At 45.0% G+C, this 21100-nt stretch overlaps 1 protein-coding gene across 1 annotated transcript in view; it reads left to right on the forward strand.

Annotated features, from left to right (window-relative positions):
- LOC110496862 (adhesion G protein-coupled receptor B2) overlaps positions 1–21100 on the forward strand; it is a 472722-nt gene that overhangs the window by 419509 nt on the left and 32113 nt on the right. Inside the window, exons 26-27 of the mRNA XM_036953306.1 lie at positions 1970–2062; positions 20616–20655. Of these exons, the coding sequence (XP_036809201.1) occupies positions 1970–2062; positions 20616–20655 (133 nt within the window). The remainder of the gene's footprint in view (positions 1–1969; positions 2063–20615; positions 20656–21100) is intronic.

Raw genomic sequence — 21100 nt, forward strand, 5'->3', positions numbered from 1 at the left:
AGGCGGGCTCCGGCACTCTCCCTGGGTCGACCACCCACCTGTCTATCTCCTCCCAAGAAGTATAGTCCATACTGTACTCCACTTTGGGCTGTTCCTGCCTGTTGACACGCTGCTTGGTCCCTTTGTGGTGGGTGATTCTGTAACGGTTTTCTTGGTGAGAAGGAGAGTCGGACCAAAATGCGGCGTGTCTATTGCAATCCATGTTTAATGAAGTGACACACTAAACACAAACACTACCAAAACAATAAACTTAACGAAAACCGAAACAGCCTATACTTGTGTAACCTAACACAGAACAATGACATCAGGACACTAAGGACAATCACCCACGACAAACTCAAAGAATATGGCTGCCTAAATATGGTTCCCAATCAGAGACAACGATAAACACCTGCCTCTGATTGAGAACCACTTCAGACAGCCATAGACTTAGCTAGAACACCCCACTAGCTACAATCCCCATACATACACACCACATACAAAAACCCATGCCACACCCTGGCCTGACCAAATAAATAAAGATAAACACAAAATACTTTGACCAGGGTGTGACAGGCTGGAGAAATAGGCAGTTTCATTTGGGTACGTTTTTCATCCAAACATCAAAATACTGCCCCCTACACTCAAGAGGTTTTAACGTTAGTTAAATAAAGTTTCAAATGTATTTATATAGCCTGTACTGTATCATATGACTTTGGCTTCATATGTTTGAATTAAATTACCTTAATAAGTTGAACAATAACATGCTTATTGGTAGGCTACTTCTATTGTCATGCTGTAATGAGGGTTGGTTTTTGAATCGGAAGGGCAATTATTACATTATGAATTGACCAAAAGGTTCTATATAGAGTCCCTTTCGTAAATTCACTCTGGCTATCTATTCCGATTTCAGAGCACTCTCATCTGAGTGTGCCAAAGTGCAGAATAACTGATGAATTTACAAATGTGTGTCAGTAGAAAAAAAAAAAGTAAATTGTTGCCAGCAGAAGTAAATTGTTGCCAGAAGCACAATTACAGTCACCAACGCTTTAGACAACATGAAAACAACCTAACCACCTCTGCTAGGGTGAGGAAAATGGTCAGAATGAGGTGTTCTCTCATTTGCGTCTGGAAGTAGCTAGCAAGCTAGTCAACTTTAGCCAGTTAGCTAGGGTGCTTGACTGCCGTTGTGAGGTCAGAACGCTCGGATCAATGTTACTCCTCTGCTAGAGCATCCAGTGTGCTCTCTGAATGCTCCGAGAGCGAAACACTCTGGATTTACTAATGGACAATCTGACAACACTGAATTTACTGAGCGCACTGGCACTCCAGATTGAATTTACGAACACTCCCTAAGAGTGTAAGCTTTTATGCTATTATTGTTATTAATATTGCTTCTAGCTAGCATTAAATTTGCAACAACACAGGTTTGTAGGAACCTTGCTGTTTGCCACTCTGACCTCTGCAACATATGAATTCGATCTTCCCCCTTCCATATTGAGCTAACTAACGGGGTCAGATGTCAGCTAGCCATTTATCTGACCAGGTGATATCATAATGGTCAATGCAAAACAGCTGAAACAAATGAAAAGGGAATGTTAGCTGTCCTTTCACAGTTTGATGTGACTGGGTTAGCTTTTGTGAGCTGTTGTTTTCTAAAAATCCCCATTACATTATGGGGTATTGATAAAACCCTCAAAGTTCTTTGCCTTCACTGGGTATATATATATAGAACTTTTTATAGTAATGGGTTCTTTATTCTTGTCCAAAGAACCAAAAGGTTCTATAAAGAACCCTAAGTGAACCCTTTTTTCTAAGAGTGTTGGTTAAAACCCAATAAACATGTGTACAGTACTGTATACATGAACATAGTGTCTATGGTAGTCTTAATGTTGTGAACTTAACCAATTAATACCTTTAATTTGCTCCTTTCCTCCCCTTATCCCTCCTCTTCTGCTTCCTTCCTTCACTCCTCATCCCTCTCTTCAAGGTCCAGGACGCAGTGCGCTGTCGGATGGGGGGATGTAAAGATGACAGTGAGAACTCACCGGACTCATGCAAGAACGGACAGGTGCAGATCATGGTGAATAACATTTCATTTCATCCCATATTAGACCCATAACCAAACTAGTCTGGCCCCTGATCTGTTTGTGCTGTCTTGCCAACTTTTGGGACCAGACTACGTAACCACATCATGTTGGTCCTAAAACTGCCTTGTTCCTTTTCTCCAAATACGGTCCTTCCCTGTTTATAATCCCAATTTCAATCCCAAATCCACCACTAGACGCTACACCCAATGCACTTGTGGGGTTTTGAGAGGATTGGAGAGTTGTCGATTTTGGATTAGGACTAACATCCTAGGGCCTCCCGAGTGGTGCAGCGGTCAAAGCCTCTGCTTTGCAGTGCTAGAGGCATCACTACAGGTTCGATCCCAGGCTGTGTCGCAGCTGGCTGTGACTGGGAGACCCATGACGCGGCGCACAATTGTCCGGGTTAGGGGAGGATTTGGCCGACTGGAATGTCCTTGTCCTATTGTGCTCTAGCGACTCCTTGTGGTGGGCTGGGTTCATGCGTGCTGACTCAGTTCACAGTTGTACGTTTTTTCTCTGCCACATTGATGCGTCTGGCTTCCGGGTTAAGCGAGCAGTGTGTCAAGAAGCAGTGCGGCTTGGCTGGGTTGTGTTTCGGAGGACGCACAGCTCCCAACCTTCACCTCTCGCGAGTACGTACGGGAGTTGCAGCGATGGGAGAACTACCAATAGGGGAGAAAAAGGGGTAAAAAAAAAGGACTAATATCCTAGTCAAAATTGATGGTCTATTTCCAGTCCCTCCTAAAGATTTTTTCTTAGCGCACCTGTAATCAGTTATTTTCATATTTTCTTCACATTTATATTGACTCGACAGTGACTGCGGCAGGTTTGTTGAGCCTATAAGAAAGGTCCTTATCAATATGCGCAGGGTGTAAAGTTACACGAAAGGTTACTTTGTCCAAAATCGTAATACTCTTGTAAATCATAAAGACATGAAGTGCCTCCCAATGTCGACCAGGTCACAACGTTCTGTCATTTGTATTAGTTACGAAGGTTCCGACGCTGACCACTCCTTCCCCTTTAGTTTTATTCATCACACAGTCATTTACTGTAATATTTTGGTCTCTTGCATGGACCGCTAGGAATGTTAGGAGGCTGATGATTTACTGCAAATTACCAAAACACATTTTTTTTGGGGGGGGAAGTACTTGTCTTGATTTTGTTCTTCAAAGCTGTCAGGTTCAGAGTTTTTCCTTGCCTAAAATCACTGACCTGGAAAATGTATGGCCCAGGGTTGTTCCGGGTGATGTCACATGTTCAGGTAATATGAATGGTCTTATTTATGAGGAAACCTACTCCTGCCAAAGTTAACACGGAGCACTGTCCTAAAAGCAGTCATTTCAAATCAATTGGTAAATCCAGTGTGTTTCCAACAGTCATTTTCCAAATGGTATAATCCTGAATGAATCCCTCATTGTAAAAGGCTCTAGGCGACTCAATGAAAAGGGCAAACTTTACTGGAACCTGTTATAGACATGACATGACATAGCAGCCATAACAGTATTAAGAAGGCCTTATTTAAGATTTCAAGTAGTGTTACCATAAACTTACTTGAGAGGATAGGATGACATTTTGAGAGGATGGGAGGACAAATTGAGTGTATAGGATGACATATTGAGAGTATATGAGGACATATTGAGAATATAGGAGGACATATTAAGAGTAGAGGAGGACATATTGAGAGGATAGGAGGACATCTTGATAGGATAGGAGGACATCTTGAGAGGATAGGGGGACATCTTGAGAAAATAGGAGAAGCACTTGAGAGGATATGAGGACATCTTCATAGGATAGGAGGACATATTGAGAGGAAATGAGAACATATTGAGAGGATAGGAGGACATATTGAGAGGATAGGAGGACATATTGAGAAATAGGAGTACAAATTGAGAGGATAGGTGGACATATTGAGAGTATAGGAGGACATATTGAGAGTATAGGAGGACATATTAAGAGTATAGGAGGACATATTGAGAGGTTAGGAGGACATCTTAGAGGTTGGAAGGACATATTGAGAGGTTGGGAGGACATATTGAGAGGATAGGTGGACATCTTGACAGGATAGGAGGACATCTTGCGATAATAGGAGAACATATTGAGAGGAAAGGAGGACGTCTTGAGAGGATAGGAGGACATCTTGAGAGGATAGGAGGACAAATTGAGAGGATAGGAGGACATTTTGAGAAGACAGGTGGACATATTGAGAGGATAGGGGGACATCTTGAGAGGATAGGAGAAGCACTTGAGAGGATATGAGGACATCTTCACAGGATAGGAGGACATCTTGAGAGGACAGGAGGACATATTGAGAGGACAGGAGGACATCTTGATAGGATATGAGGACATCTTCACAGGATAGGAGGACATATTGAGAGGAAAGGAGAACATATTGAGAGGATAGGAGGACATCTTGAGAGGATAGGTGGACATATTGAGAGTATAGGAGGACATATTGAGAGTATAGGAGGACATGTAAGAGTATAGGAGGACATATTAAGGGTACAGGAGGACATCTTGATAGGATATGAGGACATCTTCACAGGATAGGAGGACATATTGAGAGGAAAGGAGAACATATTGAGAGGAAAGGAGGATGTCTTGAGAGGATAGGAGGACATCTTAAGAGGTTGGGAGGACATATTGAGAGGTTGGGAGGACATATTGAGAGGATAGGAGGACATCTTGACAGGATAGGAGGACATATTGAGGGGATAGGAGGACGTACTGAGAATATAGTAGGACATCTTGGAAGGATAGGAGGACATCTTGAGAGGATAGGAGGACATATTGAGATGACAGGTGGACATTTTTTGAGAGGATAGGAGGACATATTGAGAGGATATGAGGACATATTGCGAGTATAGGAGGACATCTTTAGAGGATAGGAGTACATATTGAGAGGTTATGAGGACATATTGAGAAGATAGGAGGACATCTTGAGAGGATAGGAGGACATATTGAGAGGATAGGAGGACAATTTGAGAGGATTTGAGGACATATTGAGAGGATAGGAGAACATATTGAGATTATAGGAGGACATATTGAGAGGTTAGAAGGACATATTGAGAGGATATGAGGACATCTTGAGAGGATAGGAGGACATCTTGAGATGATAGGAGAAGAAATTGAGAGGATAGGTGGACGTATTGAGAGTATAGGAAGCTATGTTGAGAGGATAGGAGGACATATTGAGAGATAGGAGTACAAATTGAGAGGATAGGAGGACATCTTGAGAATACAGGAGGACATCTTTCGATGATAGGAGGACACCTTGAGAGGATAGCAGGACACATTGAGAGGATAGGTGGACATATTGAGATGATATGGGGATATATTGAGAGGATTGGAGGACATCTTGAGAGGATAGGAGGACATATTGAGAGGATAGGACGACATATTGAGAGGATAGGAGGACATCTTGAGAGGATAGGATGACATATTGAGAGGATAGGAGGACATCTTGAGAGGATAGGAGGACATCTTGAGAGGATAGGTGGACATATTGAGAGGATATGGAGATATATTGAGAGGATAGGAGGACATCTTAGAGGTTGGAAGGACATATTGAGAGGTTGGGAGGACATATTGAGAGGATAGGTGGACATCTTGACAGGATAGGAGGACATCTTGCGATAATAGGAGAACATATTGAGAGGAAAGGAGGACGTCTTGAGAGGATAGGAGGACATCTTCACAGGATAGGAGGACATATTGAGAGGAAAGGAGAACATATTGAGAGGATAGGAGGACATCTTCACAGGATAGGAGGACATCTTGAGAGGACAGGAGGACATTTTGAGAGGACAGGAGGACATCTTGATAGGATATGAGGACATCTTCACAGGATAGGAGGACATATTGAGAGGAAAGGAGAACATATTGAGAGGATAGGAGGACATCTTGAGAGGATAGGTGGACATATTGAGAGTATAGGAGGACATATTGAGAGTATAGGAGGACATGTAAGAGTATAGGAGGACATATTAAGGGTACAGGAGGACATCTTGATAGGATATGAGGACATCTTCACAGGATAGGAGGACATATTGAGAGGAAAGGAGAACATATTGAGAGGAAAGGAGGATGTCTTGAGAGGATAGGAGGACATCTTAAGAGGTTGGGAGGACATATTGAGAGGTTGGGAGGACATATTGAGAGGATAGGAGGACATCTTGACAGGATAGGAGGACATCTTGAGAGTATAGGAGGACATATTGAGGGGATAGGAGGACATATTGAGAGGATAGGAGGACACATTGAGAGTATAGGAGGACATCTTGAGAGGATAGGAGGACATATTGAGGGGATAGGAGGACACATTGAGAGGATAGGAGGACATATTGAGAGGATAGGAGGACATATTTAGGGGATAGGAGGACATATTGAGAGGATAGGAGAACATATCGAGAGTATAGGTGGACATTTGAGAGTATAGGAGGACATATTGTCATGTATTGTCATGTTGTGTCTTTCTGTCCTTTCCTTTCACCCTGTCTCCCTCTGCTGGTCGTATTAGGTTACCTTTTCTCCCCCGCTTTCCCCCAGCTGTTCCTTGTCTCCTCTTGACTACCTCGTCACCCCTTCTCCCACCTGTTCCCCTTTTCCCTCTGATTAGTCCCCTATATCTCTCTCTGTTTTTGTTCCTGTCCTTGTCGGATTCTTGTTTGTTGTGTTTCATGCCTGAGCCAGACTATCGTCATGTTTGCTGTAACCTTGTCCTGTCCTGTCGGAATCTGCCGGTCTATCTGAGCCTACCTTTGTTTGGTTATTAAAGAAGCTCTGTTTAAGTTAGTTCGCTTTTGGGTCCTCATTCACTCACCGTAACAGAAGAATCCGACCAAGAATGGACCCAGCAACTTCGGATCCTCTCCACTCAGCCGTCGAGATCCAGGGAGCGATGCTAGGCAGACACGAGCAGGAATTGTCTGCTGCTCGACATGCCGTTGAGACCCTGGCCACCCAAGTCTCCAACCTCACAGAACAGGTTCACCATCTCCGCCTCGATCCACCGGCCACTTCCAGGGCTCTCGAATCTCCGGAGCCCAGAATCAATAACCCGCCGTGTTACTCTGGGGAGCCCACTGAATGCCGCTCGTTCCTCACCCAGTGTGATATTGTGTTTTCTCTCCAGCCCAACACTTACTCCAGGAGCACTGCTCGTGTCGCCTACGTCATATCTCTCCTTATTGGACGGGCTCGTGAGTGGGGCACGGCAATCTGGGAGGCAAGGGCTGAGTGTACTAACCAGTATCAGGACTTTAAGGAGGAGATGATACGGGTTTTTGATCGATCTGTTTTTGGGGAGGAGGCTTCCAGGGCCCTGTCTTCCCTATGTCAAGGTAATCGATCCATAACAGACTACTCTATTGAGTTTCGCACTCTTGCTGCCTCCAGTGGCTGGAACGAGCCGGCTTTGCTCGCTCGTTTTCTGGAGGGTCTCCGCGCAGAGGTAAAGGATGAGATTCTCTCCCGGGAGGTCCCTTCCAGCGTGGATTCCCTGATTGAACTCGCTATTCGCATTGAGCGACGGGTTGATCTTCGTCACCGAGCTCGTGGAAAGGAGCTCGCGTTCTCCGTTGCCCCCCTCTCCGCATCACTACCATCTTCCTCTGCCGGCTCGGGAGCTGAACCTATGCAGCTGGGAGGTATCCGCATCTCGACTAAGGAGAGGGAACGGAGAATCACCAACCGCCTCTGTCTCTATTGCGGTTCTGCTGGTCATTTTGTCACTTCATGTCCAGTAAAAGCCAGAGCTCATCAGTAAGCGGAGGGCTACTGGTGAGCGCTACTACTCCTGTCTCTCCTTCAAGATCCTGCACTACCTTGTCGGTCCATCTACGCTGGACCGGTTCGTCAGCTTCCTGCAGTGCCTTAATAGACTCTGGGGCGGAGGGCTGTTTTATGGACTAGACCTGGGCTCGGGAACATGACATTCCTCTCAGACAGTTAAGGGAGTCCACGGCCTTGTTCGCCCTGGATGGTAGTCCTCTCCCCAGGATTCAGCGTGAGACGCTACCTTTAACCCTCACTGTTTCTGGTAATCATAGCGAAACCATTTCTTTTTTGATTTTTCGTTCACCTTTTACACCTGTTGTTTTGGGCCATCCCTGGCTAGTTTGTCATAATCCTTCCATTAATTGGTCTAGTAATTCTATCCTCTCCTGGAACGTCTCTTGTCATGTGAAATGTTTAATGTCTGCTATCCCTCCTGTTTCCTCTGTCTCTTCTTCACAGGAGGAGCCTGGTGAGTTGACAGGGGTGCCGGAGGAATATCACGATCTGCGCACGGTGTTCAGTCGGTCCAGGGCCACCTCTCTTCCTCCACACCGGTCGTATGATTGTAGTATTGATCTCCTTCCGGGAACCACTCCCCCCCGGGGTAGACTATACTCTCTGTCGGCTCCCGAACGTAAGGCTCTCGAGGATTATTTGTCTGTAGCTCTTGACGCCGGTACCATAGTCCCCTCCTCCTCTCCCGCCGGAGCGGGGTTTTTTTTTGTCAAGAAGAAGGACGGGTCTCTGCGCCCCTGCATAGATTATCGAGGGCTGAATGACATAACAGTTAAGAATCGTTATCCGCTTCCTCTTATGTCTTCAGCCTTCGAGATCCTGCAGGGAGCCAGGTTTTTCACTAAGTTGGACCTTCGTAACGCTTACCATCTCGTGCGCATCAGGGAGGGGGACGAGTGGAAGACGGCGTTTAACACTCCGTTAGGGCACTTTGAATACCGGGTTCTTCCTTTCGGCCTCGCTAACGCTCCAGCTGTCTTTCAGGCATTAGTCAATGATGTCCTGAGAGACATGCTGAACATCTTTGTTTTCGTTTACCTTGACGATATCCTGATTTTTTCACCGTCACTCCAGATTCATCTTCAGCACGTTCGACGTGTCCTCCAGCGCCTTTTAGAGAATTGTCTTTTTGTGAAGGCTGAGAAGTGCACTTTTCATGCCTCCTCCGTCACATTTCTCGGTTCTGTTATTTCCGCTGAAGGCATTAAGATGGATCCCGCTAAGGTCCAAGCTGTCATTGATTGGCCCGCCCCTAAGTCACGCGTCGAGCTGCAGCGCTTTCTCGGCTTCGCGAACTTCTATCGTCGTTTCATCCGTAATTTCGGTCAGGTGGCAGCTCCTCTCACAGCCCTTACTTCTGTCAAGACGTGCTTTAAGTGGTCCGTTTCCGCCCAGGGAGCTTTTGATCTCCTCAAGAATCGTTTTACATCCGCTCCTATCCTTGTTACACCTGACGTCTCTAGACAGTTCGTTGTCGAGGTTGACGCGTCAGAGGTGGGCGTGGGAGCCATTCTTTCTCAGCGCTCCCTCTCTGACGACAAGGTCCACCCATGCGCGTATTTTTCTCATCGCCTGTCGCCGTCGGAACGTAACTATGATGTGGGAAACCGCGAACTGCTCGCCATCCGGTTAGCCCTAGGCGAATGGCGACAGTGGTTGGAGGGGGCGACCGTTCCTTTTGTCGTTTGGACTGACCATAGGAACCTTGAGTACATCCGTTCTGCCAAACGACTTAATGCGCGTCAGGCGCGTTGGGCGCTGTTTTTCGCTCGTTTCGAGTTCGTGATTTCTTATCGTCCGGGCGCTAAGAACACCAAGCCTGATGCTTTATCTCGTCTCTTCAGTTCTTCAGTAGCCTCCACTGACCCCGAGGGGATTCTCCCTGAGGGGCGTGTTGTCGGGTTGACTGTCTGGGGAATTGAGAGGCAGGTAAAGCAAGCGCTCACTCACACTCCGTCGCCGCGCGCTTGTCCTAGGAACCTTCTTTTCGTTCCCGTTCCTACTCGTCTGGCCGTTCTTCAGTGGGCTCACTCTGCCAAGTTAGCCGGCCACCCTGGCGTTCGGGGTACGCTTGCTTCCATTCGCCAGCGTTTTTGGTGGCCCACCCGGGAGCATGACACGCGTCGTTTCGTGGCTGCTTGTTCGGTCTGCGCGCAGACTAAGTCCGGTAACTCCCCTCCTGCCGGCCGTCTCAGGCCGCTTCCCATTCCCTCTCGACCGTGGTCTCACATCGCCTTAGATTTTGTCACCGGACTGCCTTCGTCAGCGGGGAAGACTGTTATTCTTACGGTTGTCGATAGGTTCTCTAAGGCGGCTCATTTCATTCCCCTTGCTAAGCTTCCTTCTGCTAAAGAGACGGCACAAATCATCATCGAGAATGTTTTCAGAATTCATGGCCTTCCGTCAGACGTCGTTTCGGACAGAGGTCCGCAATTCACGTCTCAATTTTGGAGGGAGTTTTGCCGTTTGATTGGGGCTTCCGTCAGTCTCTCTTCCGGCTTTCACCCCCAGTCTAACGGTCAAGCAGAACGGGCCAATCAGACTATTGGTCGCATCTTACGCAGTCTTTCTTTTCGCAACCCTGCGTCTTGGTCAGAACAGCTCCCCTGGGCAGAATACGCCCACAACTCGCTTCCTTCGTCTGCGACCGGGCTATCTCCTTTTCAGAGTAGCCTCGGGTACCAGCCTCCGCTGTTCTCTTCTCAGTTCGCCGAGTCCAGCGTCCCCTCCGCTCAGGCTTTTGTCCAACGTTGCGAGCGCACCTGGAAGAGGGTCAGGTCTGCACTTTGCCGTTATAGGACGCAGACTGTGAGGGCTGCTAATAAGCGTAGAACTAAGAGTCCTAGATATTGTCGCGGTCAGAGAGTTTGGCTCTCTACTCAGAACCTTCCCCTTAAGACGGCTTCTCGCAAGTTGACCCCGCGGTTCATTGGTCCGTTCCGTATTTCTCGGGTCATTAATCCTGTCGCAGTTCGACTTCTTCTTCCGCGTTACCTTCGTCGCGTCCACCCGGTCTTCCATGTCTCCTGTATTAAGCCCGTTCTTCGCGCCCCCGCTCGTCTCCCCCCCCCCCCCCCCCATCCTTGTCGAGGGCGCACCCATCTACAGGGTCCGCAGGATTTTGGACATGCGTCCTCGGGGCCGTGGTCACCAGTACCTCATTGATTGGGAGGGGTACGGTCCTGAGGAGAGGAGTTGGGTTCCCTCTCGGGACGTGCTGGACCGTGCGCTGATCGAGGATTTCCTCCGTTGCCGCCAGGTTTCCTCCTCGAGTGCGCCAGGAGGCGCTCGGTGAGTGGGGGGGTACTGTCATGTATTGTCATGTTGTGTCTTTCTGTCCTTTCCTTTCACCCTGTCTCCCTCTGCTGGTCGTATTAGGTTACCTTTTCTCCCCCGCTTTCCCCCAGCTGTTCCTTGTCTCCTCTTGACTACCTCGTCACCCCTTCTCCCACCTGTTCCCCTTTTCCCTCTGATTAGTCCCCTATATCTCTCTCTGTTTTTGTTCCTGTCCTTGTCGGATTCTTGTTTGTTGTGTTTCATGCCTGAGCCAGACTATCGTCATGTTTGCTGTAACCTTGTCCTGTCCTGTCGGAATCTGCCGGTCTATCTGAGCCTACCTTTGTTTGGTTATTAAAGAAGCTCTGTTTAAGTTAGTTCGCTTTTGGGTCCTCATTCACTCACCGTAACACATATTGAGAGTATGGGAGGACATATTGAGAGGAGAGGAGGACGTACTGAGAATATAGTAGGACATCTTGGAAGGATAGGAGGACATCTTGAGAGGATAGGAGGACATATTGAGATGACAGGTGGACATTTTTTGAGAGGATAGGAGGACATATTGAGAGGATATGAGGACATATTGCGAGTATAGGAGGACATCTTTAGAGGATAGGAGGACATATTGAGAGGATAGGAGGACAATTTGAGAGGATAGGAGAACATATTGAGAGTATAGGAGGACATATTGAGAGGTTAGAAGGACATATTGAGAGGATATGAGGACATCTTGAGAGGATAGGAGGACATCTTGAGATGATAGGAGAAGAAATTGAGAGGATAGGTGGACGTATTGAGAGTATAGGAAGATATGTTGAGAGGATAGGAGGACATATTGAGAGATAGGAGAACAAATTGAGAGGATAGGAGGACATATTGAGAGGATAGGAGGACAAATTGAGAGGATAGGAGGACATCTTGAGAATACAGGAGGACATCTTTCGATGATAGGAGGACACCTTGAGAGGATAGCAGGACACATTGAGAGGATAGGTGGACATATTGAGAGGATATGGGGATATATTGAGAGGATTGGAGGACATCTTGAGAGGATAGGAGGACATATTGAGAGGATAGGACGACACATTAAGAGGATAGGAGGACATCTTGAGAGGATAGGATGACATATTGAGAGGATAGGAGGACATCTTGAGAGGATAGGAGGACATCTTGAGAGGATAGGTGGACACATTGAGAGGTTAGTGGGACATATTGAGAGGATAGGTGGACATATTGAGAGGATATGGAGATATATTGAGAGGATAGGAGGACATCTTGAGAGGATAGGACGACATATTGAGAGGATAGGACGACATATTGAGAGGATAGGAGGACATCTTTCGATGATAGGAGGACATCTTGAGAGGATAGGAGGACATCTTGAGAGGATAGGAGGACATCTTGAGAGGATAGGAGGATATATTGAGAGGATAGGAGGACATCTTGAGAGGATAGGAGGACATATTGAGAGGATAGGAGGACATCTTGAGAGGATAGGAGGACATTTTGAGAGGATACGAGGACATATTGAGAGGATAGGAGGAAATCTTGAGAGGATAGGAGGACATCTTGAGAGGATAGGTGGACACATTGAGAGGTTAGTGGGACATATTGAGAGGATAGGAGACATATTGAGAGGATAGGAGGACATCTTGAGAGGATAGGTGGACATATTGAGAGGTTAGGGGACATATTGAGAGGATAGGAGGACATCTTGAGAGTATAGGAGGACATATTGAGAGGATAGGTGGACATATTGAGAGGGTATGGGGATATATTGAGAGGATAGGAGGACATCTTGAGAGGATAGGACGACATATTGAGAGGATGGGAGGACATATTGAGAGGATAGGAGGACATCTTGAGAGGATAGGAGGACATATTGAGAGGATAGGAGGACATCTTGAGAGGATAGGAGGACATTTTGAGAGGATACGAGGACATATTGAGAGGATAGGAGGACATCTTGAGAGAATAGGTGGACACATTGAGAGGTTAGTGGGACATATTGAGAGGATAGGAGGACATCTTGAGAGGATAGGTGGACATATTGAGAGGTTAGGGGACATATTGCGAGGATAGGAGGACATTTTGAGATGATCAGTATACAGACTAGAGTACAACCAAAGACTAGAGTAACTAGTCCCTCCCATTCTCCCCCTCTATTCTCACTTACATGTTTATCCTCTCTTCCATGTTCAACTTCTCTCTTACATGTTCAACTTCTCTCTTTCATGTTCATCCTCTCTCTTCCATGTTCATCCTCTCTCTTCCATGTTCATCCTCTCTTTTCCATGTTCATCCTCTCTCTTGCATGTTCATCCTCTCTCCTGCATGTGCATCCTCTCTCCTGCATGTTCATCCTCTCTCTTCCATGTTCATCCTCTCTTTTCCATGTTCATCCTCTCTCCTTCATGTTCATCCTCTCTCCTGCATGTTCATCCTCTCTCCTCCATGTTCATCCTCTCTCCTGCATGTTCATCCTCTCTCCTTCATGTTCATCCTCTCTCTTGCATGTTCATCCTCTCTCCTGCATGTTCATCCTCTCTCCTCCATGTTCATCCTCTCTCTTGCATGTTCATCCTCTCTCCTGCATGTGCATCCTCTCTCCTGCATGTTCATCCTCTCTCTTCCATGTTCATCCTCTCTTTTCCATGTTCATCCTCTCTCCTTCATGTTCATCCTCTCTCCTGCATGTTCATCCTCTCTCCTCCATGTTCATCCTCTCTCCTGCATGTTCATCCTCTCTCCTTCATGTTCATCCTCTCTTTTCCATGTTCATCCTCTCTTTTCCATGTTCATCCTCTCTCTTGCATGTTCATCCTCTCTCCTGCATGTGCATCCTCTCTCCTGCATGTTCATCCTCTCTCTTCCATGTTCATCCTCTCTTTTCCATGTTCATCCTCTCTCCTTCATGTTCATCCTCTCTCCTGCATGTTCATCCTCTCTCCTCCATGTTCATCCTCTCTCCTGCATGTTCATCCTCTCTCCTTCATGTTCATCCTCTCTCTTGCATGTTCATCCTCTCTCCTGCATGTTCATCCTCTCTCCTCCATGTTCATCCTCTCCCTTGCATGTTCATCCTCTCTCTTACATGTTCATCCTCTCTCTTGCATGTTCATCCTCTCTCGTGCATGTTCATCCTCTCTCGTGTATGTTCATCCTCTCTTACATGTTCATCCTCTCTCGTGCATGTTCATCCTCTCTCGTGTATGTTCATCCTCTCTTACATGTTCATCCTCTCTCTTACATGTTCATCCTCTCTCTTACATGTTCATTCTCTCTCTTCCATGTTCATCCTCTCTCTTGCATGTTCATCCTCTCTCTTCCATGTTCATCCTCTCTCTTACATGTTCATTCTCTCTCTTGCATGTTCATCCTCTCTCTTACATGTTCATTCTCTCTCTTCCATGTTCATCCTCTCTCTTGCATGTTCATTCTCTCTCTTCCATGTTCATCCTCTCTCTTACATGTTCATTCTCTCTCTTACATGTTCATCCTCTCTCTTACATGTTCATCCTCTCTCGTGCATGTTCATCCTCTCTTACATGTTCATTCTCTCTCTTGCATGTTCATCCTCTCTCTTACATGTTCATCCTCTCTCTTGCATGTTCATCCTCTCTCTTGCATGTTCATCCTCTCTCTTACATGTTCATCCTCTCTCTTACATGTTCATTCTCTCTCTTGCATGTTCATCCACTCTCCTGCATGTTCAACCTGTTTTTACCTTGTCTTTTTCCTTCTCTTTCTTATTCTCTTCATCATTTCTTCTTCCCCACATATCACTTACAATCTCTTCTTATTAATGTTTCTAATCCATCTGAATTGTGTCCTCTCCTCCATACCCCCCACTCTCATCTCTCCTCCTCTCACATCTCTCCATCCATCTCTCCAACCATCCCTGCATCAGAAGTGTCAGAACATGTCCTACTGCAGGCAGCAGTGTGGCTCTCTGCGCTACGGCACTGGCACTGGAGCTTCTCCATGCCCGTCATCATCATGCCAACAACAGTCACCACGCCTGCCACCATTCCACCCTCACCAGGGCTGTCAACACAGCTGCCAACAAGGCTGTTACCACAGCCTGCCCCACAACAACCACATGAACCATGAGCACATGAACCACACCCTCAACCATGCCCATAACCAAGCTTACAACCACAACCATGGACATAACCACAACCAGTACCCCAACAGCAAATCAGTACGTCAACCACAGTAGATAGATACTATGTCCTAAAGTAGCCAATGCTGTGTGTAGCCATATAGAACATCTGGTACATTAGCCACGAGGTTTCCAACAATGGTTCCCAAATTGTGGATATACTGAAATGGCTTTCAATTTATTCAATAAAAATCTTATTAGCCTGCATAAACAACTAATGTTGTTTTATGGTCCATTGGGGAAAAGGTTTGGAAATCACTGGGCTGCAGTATATTAGTATGTAGATTGGTGCCAGTAGGTTTTTACAGAAGGGATCTTGAACTTCCGTCTGGCCCAGTAGACCCCACATGTCTGAGTTATAGTCTTAGCTTCCACCAGTCAACGTTGTTTCATGCTGCTTTTTTATATCTAGATGGAAGTGTTTTCAGAGGAAGTTTTGGGATCCAAATGTTGTTTTGTTCTTGCATTTATTCCAATAATAATTCAGCCATAAGTGAATTGGAGTTCTCTTGTGCTTAAGTGGTTACCAGTGTTGACTGAACCCAGGCCTAATGTGAATGTCCTCCACAATAATGCCTGGACAAACAGTACTTAGTAATGATGCTGATGGTGAACCTGATTCACTTTACATACTCAGCCTGTGTGTGGGTGTGAGAGAGAGAGGGGGTAGAGAGATGAGAGTCTATATCCTCATTTGTCTGTTTAGGCGAGAGCCATTTGTGAGTCAGTGTGATTTGCGTGCTAAGAGCTTTCCTCTCCTTTGAGACCTGCATTCATTCTCTCCCTCTTTCAAATGTTCTGTTTCTCTTTCTGTCCCTTTAATTATCTTTATTTCTCTCCCCCTCTCATGCTCTCTCTTTCTCTTCCACTTTTCCCTTTCATTACCTTTCCCCCTCCCTCTACCTCTCTCCCTCCCTCTTCACCCCCCATCTCTCTCTTTTACTTTCCCTCTCCCTCCATCTTCCACTCCCCCCTCCTTTTTCCTCCCCTGTCTCTCTATCCCTCCCTCCCTCTGTCTCTCTCTGTGGCGTGCCAAAAATGCCTAATAGTTGTATATCCACACAAAGGCTTTTGTGAGCGGGCTCCATAGAGGATTCTAGGCAGATCGGTGCAAGGGGGGAGAGAGGAGACAGATGAATGGCCTGGGTCTGCATGGCAATGAGGGGCCACATTAAGTTGGGGAGGTTTTAATGGAGGCCATTTTGGAAAGACACACTGGAACTTTCCCTCATTCAATCCAATCAATCTGTTTGTGTGCTGATATTTGTGTTGTTTTTTTCACCAAGCAATTTGTTCTAACGAGTTGAGGGGAAATTCTCTCGTGGAGGTTACAAAAGACAAGCTGAGGGCAATGAATGCAAAATGCTGGGATGAGGAAGATGATTGTGTTTGGTTTAAAGAGAGAAAGGTAGAGAACTTGAAAGAGACCAGTGACTTGAGATGGCCATTGCAGACCGACAAAATGGCAACATAGCCAATAAGGTGTCATTCAACGTGTTTAGCCATTTGCTCTTGATTGATGGCAGTTACAAGTCTAGGGTAAAGTAAGTGCTTGAAATGATGTGCTGAAGATCATGTAAATTATGGATGCACTTTACTCACTTGAAAACAAAACAATATTAGAACCAGCATTCTTGAAAAAATAACACTGACCTCGATTTTCATCAGCTATTCTTCCTTCTTGATTCTTTTGAAGCAAAATCATTATCTTTCCTCATTCTTCTCCTAAACACATACTGATAGAAAGATTATAAGAGTAGCTCAGATATCTGTTGTCACTACCAGCCATTCTGATAACAAACACACTTCTTTGTAGAAAGGGAGATACTGTAGTATATGTGCCCAATGGCACCCTACACCCTAGATGGTGCACCCCCATAGGGCTCTAGTCAAAAGTATTGCACTACGTAGGGAAAAGGGTGCCATTTGGGATTCGACAATAAGGGGCTTGAGTCTGCATCTCTTTGTCTCTAAATCATCTGTAGCACCATTAGAAAGGTTTAGCCTAACATCTCTGTCTCTAAATCATCTGTAGCACCATTAGAAAGGTTTAGCCTAACATCTCTGTCTCTAAATCATCTGTAGCACCATTAGAAAGGTTTAGCCTAAAATCTCTGTCTCTAAATCATCTGTAGCACCATTATAAATGTGTAGCCTAACATCTCTGTCTCTAAATCATCTGTAGCACCATTAGAAAGGTTTAGCCTAACATCTCTGTCTCTAAATCATCTGTAGCACCATTAAAAATGTGTAGCCTAACATCTCTGTCTCTAAATCATCTGTAGCACCATTATAAATGTGTAGCCTAACATCTCTGTCTCTAAATAATCTATAGCACCATTATAATTGTGTAGCCTAACATCTCTGTCTCTAAATCATCTGTAGCACCATTAGAAAGGTTTAGCCTAACATATCTGTCTCTAAATCATCTGTAGCACCATTAGAAAGGTTTAGCCTAACATCTCTGTCTCTAAATCATCTGTAGCACCATTATAAATGTGTAGCCTAACATCTCTGTCTCTAAATCATCTGTAGCACCATTATAAATGTGTAGCCTAACATCTCTGTCTCTAAATCATCTGTAGCACCATTATAAATGTGTAGCCTAACATCTCTGTCTCTAAATCATCTGTAGCACCATAAGAACGGTTTAGCCTAACATCTCTGTCTCTAAATCATCTGTAGCACCATTAGAACTGTTTAGCCTAACATCTCTGTCTCTAAATCATCTGTAGCACCATTAGAACGGTTTAGCCTAACATCTCTGTCTCTAAATAATCTGTAGCACCATTAGAAAGGTTTAGCCTAAAATATCTGTCTCTAAATCATCTGTAGCACCATTATAAATGTGTAGCCTAACATCTCTGTCTCTAAATCATCTGTAGCACCATTAGAAAGGTTTAGCCTAACATCTCTGTCTCTAAATCATCTGTAGCACCATTATAAATGTGTAGCCTAACATCTCTGTCTCTAAATCATCTGTAGCACCATTAGAAATGTTTAGCCTAACATCTCTGTCTCTAAATCATCTGTAGCACCATTAGAAAGGTTTAGCCTAACATCTCTGTCTCTAAATCATCTGTAGCACCATTATAAATGTGTAGCCTAACATCTCTGTCTCTAAATCATCTGTAGCACCATTATAAATGTGTAGCCTAACATCTCTGTCTCTAAATCATCTATAGCACCATTATAAATGTGTAGCCTAACATCTCTGTCTCTAAATCATCTGTAGCACCATTAGAAAGGTTTAGCCTAACATCTCTGTCTCTAAATCATCTGTAGCACCATTAGAAAGGTTTAGCCTAACATCTCTGTCTCTAAATCATCTGTAGCACCATTAGAACAGTTTAGCCTAAAATCTCTGTCTCTAAATCATCTGTAGCACTATCAGAAAGGTGTAATCTAACCAGGGCCTGTTCTTACTCTTCTGTTGCCCTAGGCGAGACCAAAAAATGCTGCCCGCAAAACTAGAATAGTCCCAGTAACCAAATTACTTTGAAAAGACATCTAAAATCTATGTGTTTTCCAGGTGTTAAAGTTAAATTTAAGTTCTGAATAAAAGGTGAAAAGTTATTTTCTGTTTGTTTAAAATACATGTTTTCCAGGACGTTGAAAAGGCATCTTTTCCAGATGCCTTTTCCAAATTAGGTTAATTTCCAGTTCTGAATTAAATGTTAAAATACTTGTTTTCTGGATGTTGAAAATATGTATTTTCCAGAAGTTTAAAATATGTATTTTGTAAGTATTTTCCGGATATTGAAATCAGGCATATTGTTGGTTCTGAATGAAAGTTGAAAATAAGCCATTTATAGACATTTGTGTTTGGGACAAATCAAGGCTTGGACGTCTATGATTGGTTCAGATTTGGTCTGGAACGGACCAAAAATCTATGTCCGTGGACATTGAAATCAAGGCCGGCCTGGATTGTACCAAATCTGAACCAAACAGACGTCTATGATTGGTTCAGATGTTGTCCCGACCGAAGCAAATACCAATATCCGTGGATGTGGAAATCACAAATGTGTGTACCAAAAAAAGACTTCCAAAAGACATTGGCTCATGCTTACTGGAGTGTAGCCTACCATGTTCAACCACAATGCAATTTTATGAATGCCCTTCCATGCGGTAGGCCCACCGTTTGGAAAACAGACCGTTGCATTGGCTTTTTTAGTCCTGATTCCTGTGACAATTCAATTTGACTATTTAAGCTTTGAAAATCAGCTGCCCAACTTTATCAGGAGGTATACTGAGCCTATTTGCAATGTGTTTACACAGTGGGAAATGCGGAAGTGTTTTATTTTGTGCTATGATCAGCTTGTTAAAAATTGACGTATACAAACTAGAAACCACTGATCCTAACAATGGGGTGAAACTCATGGACAACAGTTGTGATTGTCCATACCATATTGTCCATTTTACTTCAATCCTGTCCTGATTTTAGGATATGTTGTTTGTTGGCGTCATTTGGGTTAGGCCATTTGATTTGAGGAACCTGCATGATGTAAGTGTCCGTGTCTTTACATTGTCATTCATTTTATCTCCAGCCTGTAGGCTAAAGAGAAGGCCACATACTCTTTCTATCATATCTGTATCTGCTACATGATTTATGTTAGATGATTATTCTGATGGAACGTTGGTGAAGCGTCTCAGCGATGTGTCTCTCCAACAGCACCCTGGAGAGTTGCACAGGGAATGGACATGCAAAATATGTTTACGCCCCTGCCTTTGACAAAGTTGCCACTGCTTATCACAGTGCGGAATTTGCGCTCACCCAAAAAGCCCATATGCTACTGGTTGAGTGAAATTGTAATTGTTTTTGCGCAGAATTATGTGAGGTTTTATGTGTTGTTGCTGGAGGTGTGACTTGGCCTCCCTCGTCAATCTGTCGCCCCAGGTGTCCTGCCTAATGAGCGGGCTGTCCGTGAGCCTAAAACACTGTGATCTGTCTATGGGTGTGTTACGTTCATCTTTCAAAAGCACCTCTCCTCTCATTTTCCGTTGTTTCTGTTTCATCTATGATGACATTCCTCTGGTTTCTAGGACTGTCTGTCATCACTATGGAGATGAATCTCTCCCTTTGTATGTTGTATTAGTGGGAGTAGAATGTTAAATTATCACAGATGTGATTTTTGACCTTCATCTATGATCTTTATCATTGTCTGGATCCTTCTGTTTCCCAATGCTACCCCAACACCATGCTATATATGTTACACACATGCAGCTACCATGGAAACACACACATACAAATACACACACACACACACACACTGCTGTCTAACTGTGTATCTTCTCCACATGCTCTCTCTCAGACGGACTTTGAAAAAGATGTGGACCTGGCGTGTCAAACAGGTAGGCTCTCTCTCTCTCTCTCTCTCGCTCTCTCTCTCTCTCTCTCTCTCTCTCTCTCTCTCTCTCTCTCTCTCTCTCTCTGTCCTCTATATCTCTCTCTACCCTTTTCTCTCCCCTCTCTCTCGCTCTCTCTCTCCCCTCTCTCTCGCTCTCTCTCTCTCTCTCTCTCCTCTCTCTCTCTCTCTCTCTCTCTCTCTCTCTCTCTCTCTCTCTCTGTCCTCTATATCTCTCTCTACCCTTCTCTCTCCCCCCTCTCTCTCTCTCTCTTTCCTCTATATCTCTCCCTACCCTTCTCTCTCCCCTCTCTCTCTCTCTCTCTCTCTCTCTCTCTCTCTCTGTCCTCTATATCTCTCTCTACCCTACTCTCTCTCTCTCTCTGTCCTCTATATATCTCTCTACCCTACTCTCTCTCTCTCTCTGTCCTCTATATCTCTCCCTACCCTTC

Source organism: Oncorhynchus mykiss, chromosome 18, assembly GCF_013265735.2.
Source record: "Oncorhynchus mykiss isolate Arlee chromosome 18, USDA_OmykA_1.1, whole genome shotgun sequence".
In the NCBI taxonomy this organism is placed as follows: Eukaryota; Metazoa; Chordata; class Actinopteri; order Salmoniformes; family Salmonidae; genus Oncorhynchus; species Oncorhynchus mykiss.